General features: G+C 40.7%; 1 protein-coding gene across 1 annotated transcript in view; it reads right to left on the reverse strand.

Annotated features, from left to right (window-relative positions):
• The window catches only part of tgfb3 (transforming growth factor, beta 3), a 61,111-nt gene that overhangs the window by 1,838 nt on the left and 44,424 nt on the right, over positions 1-14,849 (reverse strand). Inside the window, exons 5-6 of the mRNA XM_079833469.1 lie at positions 10,630-10,801; positions 7,133-7,286 (exon numbers count right to left, since the gene is read on the reverse strand). Coding sequence (XP_079689595.1) covers positions 7,133-7,286; positions 10,630-10,801 — 326 coding nt within the window. The remainder of the gene's footprint in view (positions 1-7,132; positions 7,287-10,629; positions 10,802-14,849) is intronic.

The raw sequence follows: 14,849 nt of genomic DNA on the forward strand, positions 1-14,849 counted from the left end.
ACGCGAAAATTGTCGCAATTTTTTTCCCCTCAGAATTTGACTTTATAACTTCAAATTGCAGTTTAGATCTCACAATTCTGAGAAAAGAAGTCAGAAGTGCAAGATATAAACTCGCAACTGCGCAAAAAAGTCAATTGTGAAGAAAAGACTTGCGAGTTTATATCACGCAATTCTGACTATTTCTCGCAATTCTGACTTTATATCAAAATGATGTGATCAGGTATCAGCTTACGAGTTAACATTCACTGCATTCATTTGAGCAGTTATAGCATTAGCTATTAAACATCATTATTCAAATACTACATCAAACTCAGCGTTCCTGAACATGTGCTTTCTGCAACTAGCGCTAATTGTTTGGGCCAGCGATAAACTCTTTATACTCGGCTAAAGAAATAACTTTTTTCAAAGAATTTTCCCAGACAACAAAAAGATTTTCCAGGACATTTTATATTTTCTCTAATTTTCCATGTGTTTTCCAGGACTGGAAAATTTGTCATCAATTTTCCAGGTTTTCAAGGTTTTCCAGGACGAGTGGGAACCCTGTCAGTGTAAAGCATGCCATTTCCTGTTGCCAGCAGGAATTTCATACCTGTACGTGAAACGTTGAAATGTTGTAGGTGGCGCTTTCGAGTCATTTTGCCACCCCTAATTCTGAAACTCATATGTAGAGTCTTCAGGTCAGGACTCTTATCAAACATGTGAAGTTTGGGGCAGATTGGACATTGTATGCCTGAGTTACAACAACTTCCTGTGTCATGGCGAAACATCAGACTTTGTCCATGGACACGCCCTTCAGCGAAAACTCAAGATCTTCACAATTTAACATCACCAAGGTCTTAAGATTAGACTGACCAAATATGATCTGATTAAATCTCTAGGAGGAGTTCGTTAAAGTACAACGTCTGGAAATGGCCAAATTTACAACAATTTTGCAAAGAAAATTCTAATTATCTCACTTCCTATTGGTTTTCCGATTTCGCACCAGGAGACTTTTTTTATAGGTATTGGGCTGTTACATGTGTCTACTGAATTTCATACTCGTACCTGAAACGTAGCGGGAGGGGCACTTAGTTGAAATGTTGTAGGTGGCGCTATCGAGTCATTTTGCCACGCCTAATTCTGAAACTCATATGTAGAGTCTTCAGGCCAGGACTCTTATCAGACATGTGACGTTTGGGGCAGATTGGACATTGTTTGCCTGAGTTACAACAGCGAAACATCAGACTTTGTGAGGCCACCACGGACACGCCCTTCAGCGAACACTCAAGATCTTCACAATTTAACATCACTAAGGCCTTAAGATTAGACTGACCAAATATGATCTGATTAAATCTCTAGGAGGAGTTCCTTCAACGACTTGAAATTGCAAAACATTTGCAGAGAAAATTCAAAATATCTGACTTCCTGTTGGGTTTCAGATTTTGCTCCCAGGGTCTTTTTTGTAGGTATTGGGCTGTTACATGCGTGTACCGAATTTCATACTTGTAAGTGAAATGTAGCTCAAACAGCGCTTAATTGAAATGTTCTAGTTGCCGCTATCGAGCTATTTTGCCACTCCTAAATCTGAAACCCATATCAGATGTAAATGTTCAGCACTTCTGACGCGTGTGCAAAGTCTCATGAGTTCTCGAGTGTGTTCAGGCCCTCAGAAATGAGACTCATTTGGGAGAAGACGAAGAATAGACTGAGTTAAATTCAAAACCCTTAATTCAATCTGTTCATCATATAAAGTCATCGTGTCTCTTCAGAAAATATGGACTAAACCGCTCAATTCATATGGATTTGTTTTATGATCTCTTTATGAACGTTTTGAGCGTCTAAGTGGTAGTTGTGTAGCTGTCAATGGAGGGACAGAAATCTCTCAGATTACATCAAAAATGTGTTTTTCGAAGATGAACGAAGGTCTTACGGGTTTGGAAGGACATGAGGGTGAGGAATTAATGATATGAAATATCCCTTTAATTGACACCCTAAAATGACCCATCATGCCGTTCCACACCTGTATGACTTCCTTCCCTGGAACACAAAACATTAGTGCACCGAAATGTATTATTTACTGAAACGCTATTTACAAAAAAATTGGGTAATTGAACTCATTATGCCATTCAGGGTGTCATAGTACAGTTCCTCTAATTTTACATATTGGTACATCTTACCCAGCAAGCAATTTTGTCTAATACCCGTCCAAACACAAGGCAAAATTTGGGCTGTCAGTGAAAATGTAATCGCCGTCTAACCATAGCCCGAGAATAGACTAGTCATCAAGAACATGAACATGTCAAAGAAATGAAACCAAACACCGTGTAATCTCTGTTGACTTTGCTTACATGAAGGAATATCATACATCTCGCAAGCTCATAGCCGGACTATATCGGGTCAGTAGTTAACTGAGACGCTGAAAGAACGAATTACTTGGCTATTTCCTGCTGGGTAGTTTTGGTGAAGTGCATCCACACAGCTGACGAAATAAACGCTAACACAGTCAAATTGCGTCATCGGTGAAGCTGTTTATGGCATCCAAGACTATTTGGATGTCGAATATTTTTGGTTGCCAAAATTGTTGCATCACTACAAAAGATCAATGTTCATGCCTCCTTTTTCTATACAATGTCCGTGAGTAGAGGACAGACGGTGTCAAGCTACAAAATGAAAATGAAAAGCACCACTAAAACAGTCCATATGATTACATTTAAGATGACATGTCTAATATTCAAGAGATTTCAAGAGTAATAGCAATAAAAACATTAGCAGCCATTATCGGGGCCAAGACATGCTAAAATGGCTGATCAGTGTCTGATCAACTGCAGAAATGAGCAATTAAACACATTTTAAGACGATTTTAGGCAAAAAGGCTGAAAAATGCATTGTAGTCAATGGGAATATCATGTTTTGTTCTATTATAGCGCCACCAAGAGGCACAATCCTACCATTTCTTATGTGTCCTCGGAGTGAGCCCATACATGTGTGTGTCAATTTTGGTGAAAATATCTCATTTCATTTTGGAGTTATAGACATTTATATGAAAAAACACGTAAAAAATGACTGACACCTGACTTTGATTGGATTTTACTCCCCCTTACTATCAATATTTTGACATTAGGGCAATAATGTTTAGCTATCGACCTATGTTTCTGAACTTCTGACGCTGGTTTCGTCTCGATTGCACTAGCTGTTTCGAAGATATCAGCTAATGTTTTTAAAGCGCTAAATTACTACGCTGCACAAACCATACGCCGAAACCTGGCAAGTCTGGTATCGTTGGACTCGGCAAGGATTCAAGAGTCTAAGGAGATGATTCTCGTGAAAATAAGTCAATCACACACAAAGTTATAAGCATTTAGGTAAAAAAATTCTCCACTAGGTGGCGCTGTTTCTAAACTTCTCAGGCTCCTTCAGGGCATCGTGTTAATGACCCATACCGAGTTTCGTAACAATCCGTTCATGTGTTCATAAAATACAGCATTTTAGCACATAATTCAAAATGGCCGACAGCCAAAATGGCCGATATGGTGAAATTGGATATCAGACATTGGCATGACGTCCTGAATCTAACGAGACCACTTTTATGATTTTTGGACAAACGGTTCAGAAGGTATAAGCAAAAATAGGCATTTTTCGTATCTCCGGACCAGTAGGTGGAGCTGTGCCAAAATGCTGCAGGTTGACTCAGGTCATGCTTGTGATGACATGTAGCAAGTTTGGTCTGAATACGATAAAGCATTGCAGAGATGCAGCCTTATGTCTATTTTTGCAAGCGCTATGTCAAATTTGTTTGTGTGTTTTTCGAAAATGGTTTGACGAATCAGCTTGAATTGCAATTTTTTTTGTCAGCATGGTCTGAAGATCAGTGTTGGGGAAAGTTTCTTTGAAAAGTAATGCATTACAATATTGCGTTACTCCCTTAAAAAGTAACTAAATGAGTTACTTAGTTACTTTTTAAGAAAAGTAATGTGTTCTGATACTTTTGCGTTACTTTTTCTCACCTGGGCTGGGCTTGTTTGTTTTTTTTATAACAAAAAAGTTCTATTTTTGTGCAAATGTAAAGACCTCTTCATGCCAAAATTGAAATAATAAGTCCCAGGCTGAGGTAAAAATACAAATTCCCGCATGAACAGTAGAGGGCGCAGCTCTGGATAATGGAAGAATAGGACGCAGGAGAAAAAAAAATTTACCAATAAAAACAAAAAATCTAGTAATATTTGCTCATGGGTTACCTGAATCATCGAAGGTTAGCAGCAAATTGGTCAATAAAGGTAGATTAAATGCATAAAAATTTTTATATTTGAGGTTTGCATAGTTCTCTGCTTTTGCATTTGACTGATTTTATTAATTTTGAGGAGTACAGAATCTTTATTGTGCAAGTGAGATGAATAAATGCTCACATTTAGTCTAGAACTACAATAACCCTCATGTTCACACACACACACACACACACACCTCTGCACTTACTCTCGATTTTTCTCAACATGGGGGCAGGAGAGCTGTCAGTCAAACTAATGTGAAAAAGTAACTCAGATATTTAGTTGTAAATTTGAAAAGTAATGCGTTACTTTACTAGTTACTTGAAAAAGTAATCTGATTACATAACTCAAGTTACTTGTAATGCGTTACCCCCAACACTGCTGAAGATGATCTGGGTAATTTTTGTGCAAATCGGACGAATCGTCTAGGACGAGTTCACAAAAGTAGGTTTTTCTGAAAATTCAAAATGGTGGGAAAATTTTCATGACGGAAAATGCAATTGAATTGACATGAGCTCAGGAATCAGAGGAAAAGGGAATGTTGTCTCTAGCCCTTATGGTTCAAAAGTTATTAGCATAAACATGAGTGAAACTTTGGACAGGTGGTGGCGCTAGAGGGATTGAGTTAGAGACTCCAAAATTGCTACAGTGACCGCTGGGACCCTCCTCTATCAGTGTGCCAACTTTTCCGCAAGCATTTCTATGGGCTGCCATAGACTCAAGAGCGGAAGAAGAAGAAGGAAGAAGAAGAATAATAATAATAGGAACGCCAACGATTTCAACAGGTCCTTTGGTTATTAAATTAGCAGTTTGTGATCTAAAAGTTCATGCCTCAGCTTCACTGAAGAACTAAAAATCCCTAAAACTTCTGCCGTGGGACAAGAAGTAAACCCAACCAAGTCAAAACTCATTATGTTCTTGAAGCATCTCTTTCCAACGTGTTTGTATGAAAGGGTTAGTTCACCCAAAAATGTAAATTCTGTCATTAATGACTGAGCCTCATGTGGTTGGACACCCGTCAGACCTCCGTTCATCTTCAGACACAAATGAAGATATTTTAGTGTAAATCTGATGCTCTGAAAGTCCTCCATTGGCTCAATGCACTTTACACTCTCAAGACCCTTAAAAGACACTAAAGACTAAAGTTACAAAGTCCATCTCACTACAGCGGCTCTACAATAACTTTATGAAGAGACGAGAATAGTTTTTGTGCGGAAAAAAACCCCTAAATAACGACTTATATAGTGATGACGATTTCAAAACACGGCCTCATGAAGCTTCGAAGCGTTATGAATCATTGAGTCGAATTATGATTCGAATCGCGTGTCAAACCGCCATACTGCTGAATCGACTCAATGATTCATAACGCTCCAAACCGCTGAATCGACTCACTGATTCATAACGCTCCAAAACGCTGAATCGACTCACTGATTCATAACACTCCAAACCGCTGATTCGACTCACTGATTCATAACGATCCAAACCGCTGAATCGACTCACTGATTCATAACGATCCAAACCGCTGAATCGACTCACTGATTCATAACGCTTCAAACCGCTGAATCGACTCACTGATTCATAACGATCCAAACCGCTGAATCGACTCACTGATTCATAACGCTCCAAACCGCTGATTCGACTCACTGATTCATAACGCTCCAAACCGCTGAATCGACTCACTGATTCATAACGCTTCAAACCGCTGAATCGACTCACTGATTCATAACGCTTCAAACCGCTGAATCGACTCACTGATTCATAACGCTCCAAACCGCTGATTCGACTCACTGATTCATAACGCTTCAAACCGCTGAATCGACTCACTGATTCATAACGCTTCAAACCGCTGAATCGACTCACTGATTCATAACGCTTCAAACCGCTGAATCGACTCACTGATTCATAACGCTCCAAACCGCTGATTCGACTCACTGATTCATAACGCTCCAAACCGCTGATTCGACTCACTGATTCATAACGCTCCAAACCGCTGAATCGACTCACTGATTCATAACGCTTCAAACCGCTGAATCGACTCACTGATTCATAACGCTCCAAAACGCTGAATCGACTCACTGATTCATAACACTCCAAACCGCTGATTCGACTCACTGATTCATAACGATCCAAACCGCTGAATCGACTCACTGATTCATAACGATCCAAACCGCTGAATCGACTCACTGATTCATAACGCTTCAAACCGCTGAATCGACTCACTGATTCATAACGATCCAAACCGCTGAATCGACTCACTGATTCATAACGCTCCAAACCGCTGATTCGACTCACTGATTCATAACGCTCCAAACCGCTGAATCGACTCACTGATTCATAACGCTCCAAACCGCTGATTCGACTCACTGATTCATAACGATCCAAACCGCTGAATCGACTCACTGATTCATAACGCTCCAAACCGCTGATTCGACTCACTGATTCATAACACTCCAAACAGCTGAATCGACTCACTGATTCATAACACTTCGAAGCTTCATGAGGCCGTGTTTTGAAATCGTCATCACTATATAAGTCGTTATTTAGGGTTTTTTTGCGCACAAAAACTATTCTCGTCACTTCATAAAGTTATTTTAGAGCCGCTGTAGTGAGATGGACTTTGTAACTTTAGTCTTTAGTGTCTTTTAAGGGTCTTGAGAGTGTAAAGTGCATTGAGCCAATGGAGGACTTTCAGAGCATCAGATTTACACTAAAATATCTTCATTTGTGTCTGAAGATGAACGGAGGTCTGACGGGTGTCCAACCACATGAGGGTCAGTCATTAATGACAGAATTTACATTTTTGGGTGAACTAACCCTTTATTAAGAACAAAATGAACACCATCATTGACGTCAAGTGTGAAGACGCAGATCTGCGTGTTTTGGACTCTTACAGTGCTGTGTGTGGTGTCTGCGCTGCGGAGGTATGGACAGGGCCCGGAGCAGAAGTTGGCGTGATACCCCTTCGGCTCATGGATCCACCTCCAGCCCAGATCCTGCCGGAAGTCGATGTACAGCGGCCGGACGCAGCAGTTCTCCTCATAGTTCCTGAAAGCAGAAGGCAAGCCGTCACTTTCTCCACCTGCCCGTTCACATCCTCGCTCCTGGCATTCATTCGGAGACCTTTCCACACACTCTTTTCACTCTGATGTTTCTGAGGCTTGTATTTGGGCTCTGCATGGCCTTATAAACATGTCAGACGCTCTTTTGAGGCTCAGAAATTCCACTGTAAGGTGTGTCACTTTTTCCCTCCTGGATCCGACCCAGGTGTGGAGTGCTAACAGAGAGACACACACTACGGAGCCAGCGCACTACTTAGCATACTGGGACAAATCTAAACTTGCAAGCTCTTGCAGACGCTTCAAGCCGTCAGGTGCCAATTAAAAGCTTCATACTTACAGGAAACATCAAGTTGCTGGAATGTGAACCAGAGATTTGACATGTACATTTATGCATTATGGCAGACGCTTTTATCCAAAGTGGCTTGTGTTGCATTGAAAGTAGGGCTGCGCAATATATCGAAATATCGCAAATGTACATATCGCAAGGGCACGCAATATCTGAATGATTTTAATAGGCTACTTCAACATTGTGAAAAGTGTACGTTTTAGGTTAGAGAATAGACTGAGCACACGACTGTTACTTATATGACGTTAAAAAGAGTTATTAAACGCAACAACTTGCGAAAAACAACTCCTTGCAGTCTCGCGCTGTCTGACACACACACCGAAACGTGCACACAAGCCGTTCTTTTTTTCATGTCTTGTTACACACTCGAACTGGCAAATACACACACAGTTATCTTGATGAGTATTCATGTAAACACAGTCGATTATGCTTTAAGTGAACGATATCAGTTGGGGAAATAGATTTTACTAGCCTGGATGCCAGCCCAACTTAGCCCCGCCCACAACATTTTTACTCGGGCAGTTCGGTCTGGACTTGATCCATAGAGAAGTAATTATGCCTGAACAGAAACTGTTCGGACCAATGAAATCATCAGGGCGGGCTTTAGACGATGATGGACAGATGATAAACAGTAACGTAATCATCCACGTCATCAAAGGCGTTTGGGTTGAGTTTGTTCTAATCCTAATGGAGAACTTGTTCATATGTGCATTCACCTTTACTATTTCTCTCAGAAATGATGATGGTGTGGGTAAGTACTCTGTGTATCCTTAAATTATTTTTTTACAACACCGGCAAAGTTAGTTTACACTCATCTTTTTCTTCTAACGTTAGTCCAGCGTGCGTGCAGACAGGGTTGCCAAGTGTTTACAACAAAACCCGCCCAATTGCTAACGTTCCTCAAAATTAGCCTAAAACAAGCCCAATAGCTTTCCAAGGGGGTTCTCCGGGAAAAAGGGCATTTGGGGGGTAAAATATGTGTTATTTTGGCAGGGCTGGCAGCTAAAATTCGCATTTCTGGGTCTGTATATCAGATAATTGGGGTCGCTTCAAACCGCGGACTTGGCAACACAGTGCAGTTGAGTTCTGTTGACATTTGACAACTAATGTTATGCGTCGCTCCGTTGCTCTGATTGGTTGTTGGTCTATCCAATTGAGGTCTTTCCTGGATCGGTTGAAACACGCCCCATAATCAAAGCTCAATGGAGCGGTACCAGACTCATATTCTGATTAGAATTGAGTATGACGACGTCAGGCTAAGATTTTACACACCTAAAGCAATATCGTATCGCATATCGAATATCGCATTATTTAACAAGGATATCACGTTTTTCTTCAATATCGCACAGCCCTAATTGAAAGTATATATTTTCTCAGTTCATGCGTTGACTGGGAATCGAACCCAACGTTCCCTCAGAAAGTGTGTTTGGATTTCCGACCTGTAAATCACACATCACACCTCGACAAAAACCCAATAGGATTTTTCCAATGGCTTTTGGATTATTGCAAGACACACATTTATGATGATTTTTACAGATTTTGTTCAAGATAATCTTCACAAATGAACGACTTTGACAGTCGGCAAAAGTAAAAAGCTAAACGCAGGCTATTAACGAACTACACCACAGGCACATGACTTCAGCGTCACCACCATTAAACTCCTTCAGTGTTTATTTAACGTTTCATTGCTTTTGTGGTAATGTCTGAAGTTCGACCATGGACTCTTGTGGAACAAATGCCTTGTTTCAAGCCATTCTAGCGTGCTATAGAAAGCCTGCTGGAAGACTCAGCTCAGTTCTCATTAATATTCAATGAGCTAAGCGGCTTGACTCTGATTGGCTAGCCAATGAGAGCCTGGCTATCAGCATCCTTTACTTTAAGTAGAGGAACTGAGTTTACTATCGTCTGGAATGGCTTCTTCAGGTATATTGCCTTATATATTATATACGTCCTTGCTGTGTAGTCGCTGAGCTAGACGAATTCTGTGGGCGTGGTCTCAACTGGCCGAGCTCATGAATAGTAATGAGCTCAGGCAACACTACGTCTTTTGGAAATGGCTGGATTTCTCTGCCTATTTCTTTTAAAACATGAACATATCTGGAGCTTATTTCAGGCATTTAACCCAAAACACACTGACGTCAGGACGATGGAACCGAACCGGAAAGGCTTGTTTCCTGGTTTTGGACTATAAACACATCATCATCTTTCGAAACGGCCTTCATGTCAGGAGCACGGGGGGCAATCGAACGCTCTCCATTGACTTTGCATTGCGTGAGGCTGCATCCTTGTCATTTCGGACTTATAACAAAAAACAGAACAATGTCTAAAAGCTGATATGTGACAAAGTGTACAGCAAACAAGCTAAAAAACACAGAAATAAGTTTTTATACGCTGTCGACCCAAAAAAACGAGAGTTTAAGGAGACAAAAGTGGATAAAGGCAGTAAAACGTGACGCTTCAGCTGAAGAATGGGGACATTTTTGGGATCCTGACACTCAGTGTGTCTCAATATGTGTATGTGTGCTGTAAACATGTTGTCACTGTTAAGTCAAATATCCAAATGTCAGTTTTATATGTTATATTTCCTGTCTCTGATGACGTTCTCCTCTAGTGTGTGTACTTCTCAGTGTAATATAACGTGTCTCAATGGCCTGTATCCACTTTTTTGTCCTTAAACGCTCGTTTTTTGGGTCAATAGCTTATAAAAACGTCTGGGTTTTTGGTTGTGGGTTTTGTTTAGCTTGTTTGCTGTACACTTTGTCTCATATCAGCTTTTAGACATTGTTCTGTTTTTTGTTTTAAGTCTGAAATGACAAGGATGCAGCCTCACGCAATGCAAAGTCAATGGAGAGCGCTGGATTGTTTCCCCCCCGGTGGGCGTGGCCTTCAGATTATGGCGCGTGTCGCTCTGTCTCTATGCAGACGTTTGTGAACCGAGCTACAGTCTGAGGTTCAGGCGGTGTATTGAGATGGAGAAGCTCACGAGAAGCAGTAGTTGGTGTCCAGCGCCCGCTTGCGTCTCCTGGAGCTGGGCAGGACGTCCAGGCGGTGTGGCGGCAGCATCATCAGGATGAGATGAGGGAGAAGCTGCTCCTTCTGCTTCTTCAGTCGACCCAGATCCCAGCGGTTCTGCTCATCGTACTCGCCGTCCATCCCTGAGGACGCAGCACAAACACACACACCAGACACATTAGAGGATACACTTTAAGATGAACATGACCCCATGATTTACTCCCCCTCAAGCCATCCTGGGAGTATATGACCCTTTCTTCTTTCTGATGAACACAATTCATCATTACATTTAGGGGTACAGCACTGGGGCAGAACCCTTAAAAAGACATCTTTGTACCTTTTATTACCCCTAAAAGGTTTATAGTAGTACCTTAACCCTCTGGTGCTCTTCGGTCATTTCTGACCGGAACATTTTCTGTTTTGACATTTTAAAAATCACAGCTTCATCGGAATGATATGACTTTTCTAGCATTAGGGATGTAAACACACAAAAATCGAGCGTGCTAATTGGTCGAAAAAAAGTAGCGTTCATTGTCTTCGGTCATAAATGACTGACCATAGGAAATGAATGAGAAATCAGCAAAAACACTAAAATTCTCTGATTATTTGTGTGTACAATCTACAAATCGGCCACAATGCTGAAAAAAGTACACAGCAGTGACACTCTAAAACATCAAGAGTGTGATATTGACACACACACACACACACACACCTATGAAAAACTGAACCTAAGAACCACATTTTGAATTTTTAAAAATCACAGCTTCATCTGAATGATATGAAACTTGACTTTTCTAGCATTAGGTCTGTAAACACACAAACATTTTTACATCATTGATTCGAGCGAGCTAATTGGTCGTAAAAAAAAAAATACTCCCACTTGTGCTCTTCGGTCAAAAATGACACCCATAGGAAATGAATGAGAAATCTGCAAAAACACAAATTCACAGAAAAAAATCTATATTTCTAACAAACAAACAAAATCTAAAACTTTATAATATAATAGTCTTTGAGATTTTTTAAATATATATTCAAATCCATCAAAAAAAATCATTAAATGTGTTCAAAAGAGAACTAGTGAATTCTCAAGCCTCTCCATAGAGACTCTAGTGGCTACACACATGGGTGCAGGATTTCTTAAATCATTCCAAAAGAGGAGCTAATCTGCCTAGGCCTAGTCTCTATTTTAACCTGAAATACTGCAATAATTAAAAAAATTAAAAATGTAATTGCAAAAAAAAAAAGTTTAATTTTCATGGCAAAAATAGACCATAATTATTGCATAAATATTTAAAAAATACCATCAAATCATCTCAAAATACAAAATTAAAAAGAAAAAATATTATTGACGAAAAATAAATTGCATTGGTTTTACTGGGGTGGAGGAAGTTTCATTTTTAGGTGTCCAGTTGTTAGACGACCAATGCAACCCCTAAACCAAGAGACCCAGAGGGTTAATGTATTAAAATTTAACTTTTAGGGGTAAAAAAGGCACAACGATGTCCTTTTAAGGCTTCTGTCCCAGTGACAAGCTGTTGTACCCCTAAATGTAACTTTTGTACAAATTTTTGTGATAATTTTGAGTGAATAAAAGTTTGAATATTTTTAAAACTTACGAATAATATGAATTTCTAAGAAGAAAATAACAAACAAAAAAAACTCTTAAAATTAGGAGAACCTTAAAATAACTCTTAAATAATTATTGAATTGAAATACACTTGCAGGTGCTGAAATCCAGTCGAGCTGTTCACAATGAAAATGTGTTTTGTTATGATTATTGTGATAGTTTGTGGGTGTTTTTCGCTGAGTTGTTCAGCGAGTCATACAATCAAATGGCTACCAAAATCTGTCATTTTTTAATACAAGAAGATATTTGGGAATGTGATTTTCACTTGGGAATATTCTTAAAGTTGGCCTATTTTGTTCTTTCACAGTCTTGATGTTGTTTTCTGGCTCTACTAGAGCAGGTTTTCCTGCTTGGATGTTGATTATTGTCCTCATATTCTCCATTGTTGCGGCTCCTCTCTTCTCAGTCTGTCAGTAACACTGTGTCTCTATGAAGCCCCGCCTTCTGAAAAGCACTGTGCTCTGATTGGTCGGCTGGAGCAGTGTGTTGTGATTGGTGTTTGGGAAATGTCCCGCCCCTTACCATAACCACCAGTTTCAACACACGACTAACTAACTCAACCAGGCCCCGCCCCTTTATCCTGCGTATGATTTATTATAATGAGGAATATTGTGAGGTGTTGGTTCCCGGAAGGAAACTCAAGATGGAGGCGTTTGAGGAGTTCAGAAACACTGACACTGATATAGAGAAGAACTAACAGCAACATCACACACTAAAGACAGATGAACATGGACAAAAGGGGCTTCTTTAACTTCTTCATGAAGAAGATTTTCCTGAGTCCTCTCAGACGGCCGCTCACTCTCCGTCTCCTCGAGCATCTGCGGATTCAATCTGTGTGTGATCGCAAAAGCAGCTCATCTCCCAGGAGAGGCGTTGCCAATAGATACGGACACCCCTCTTTCATTGAGGGCCAAGAGTCTGAGTGCCCATTCCAGCCACAGCCTTCCCAAAAGCCCAGACACCCCTGGGGCCCGGGACTAAAGCGAGATCCCATACGCTCAGGAGAGAGTGTGTGTGTGTGTGTGTGTGTGTGTGTGTGTGTGTGTGTGTGTGTGTGTGTGTGTGTGTGTGTGTGTGTGTGTGTGTGTGTGCGGTGGAGACGAGCTGACAGGAGGAAAGCTTTGCAGGGATTCATCATCATGCTGTATATTCTGCATTTCATCTCGGAGAAAGAAAAGAAGAGTCTGTAGTTTCACAGATATCTAAGAAGAAAGATCCATCCTATGATGTGCTCCTGAGTGCAATTCTCCAGAACATCTTCTCTTCTTAAGAAGGAAAGGTCAGCCGTTGGTGTTTAAAGGGTTAGTTCACCCAAAAATGTAAATTATGTCATTAATTACTTCCCCTCATGTCGTCAGACCTCCGTTCATCTTCAGACACAAATGAAGATATTTAAGTGTAAATCTGATGCTCTGAAAGGCCTCCATTGGCTCAATGCACTTTACACTCTCAAAACCCTTAAAAGGCACTAAAGACGTCGTTACAAAGTCCATCTCACTACAGCGGCTCTACAATAACTTTATAAAGTGACGAGAATAGTTTTTGTGCGCAAAAAAACCCTAAATAACGACTTATATAGTGATGACGATTTCAAAACACGGCATCATGAAGCTTCGAAGCGTTATGAATCAGTGAGTCGATTCAGCGGTTCGAAGCGTTATGAATCAGTGAATCGATTCAGCGGTTCGAAGCGTTATGAATCAGTGAGTCGATTCAGCGATTCGAAGCGTTATGAATCAGTGAATCGATTCAGTGGTTCAGAGCATTATGAATCAGAGAGTCGATTCAGTGGTTTGAATCGCCAAAGTCACGTGATTTCAGCAGTTTGGCGGTTTGACACGCGATCCGAATCATGAATCGACTCACTGATTCATAACGCTTTGAAGCTTCATGATGCGGTGTTTTGAAATCGGTCATCACTATACAAGTCGTTATTTAGTTTTTTTTTTGCACACAACAACTATTCTCGTCACTTTATAAAGTTATTGTGGAGCCACTGTAGGGAGATGTAACGACGTGTAACGATGTCTTTAGTGTCTTTTATGGGTCTTGAGAGTGTAAAGTGCATTGAGCCAATGCAAAGGGTGTATTGTGTAAATCTGGTGTTGTTGATTTACTGCACAGAGTGCCATGTTTTACCGCCTAATATGATCTCGCTCACTACAGTGTGAACAAGAGTCTCATAGTAGCGCTGAGCCAACGCACAGAGTTGCATTAGAACATCACTTTAACACACTCAAATGTGTGGGATTTGATAAACAGAGCTGCGTTACACACACACACACACACACCACGGAAGAAGCGGAAGCGCTCGACTGACAGAATAAAAGCTCCGCCCAATCCAGGCGTCATCAAGACACGCCTTTGTTTTGAATAAGCGACCTTTATTACATATTGTGGCTTTAATAAAACGACACATGGGCTGAATAGACACATGAATCCCGTATCAGATCTAGGCAGGTGGAGCTGGGGAGGTGGAGGGGTTCAGCAAACACCGAACCAGACTATTTGAATATTGAGCAAGCAATTTCATTGGCTGCAGGATAGAGCCAATCTGCTTGTGT

This window comes from Gobio gobio, assembly GCF_949357685.1.
Source record: "Gobio gobio genome assembly, chromosome: 13".
NCBI classification, from domain to species: Eukaryota; Metazoa; Chordata; class Actinopteri; order Cypriniformes; family Gobionidae; genus Gobio; species Gobio gobio.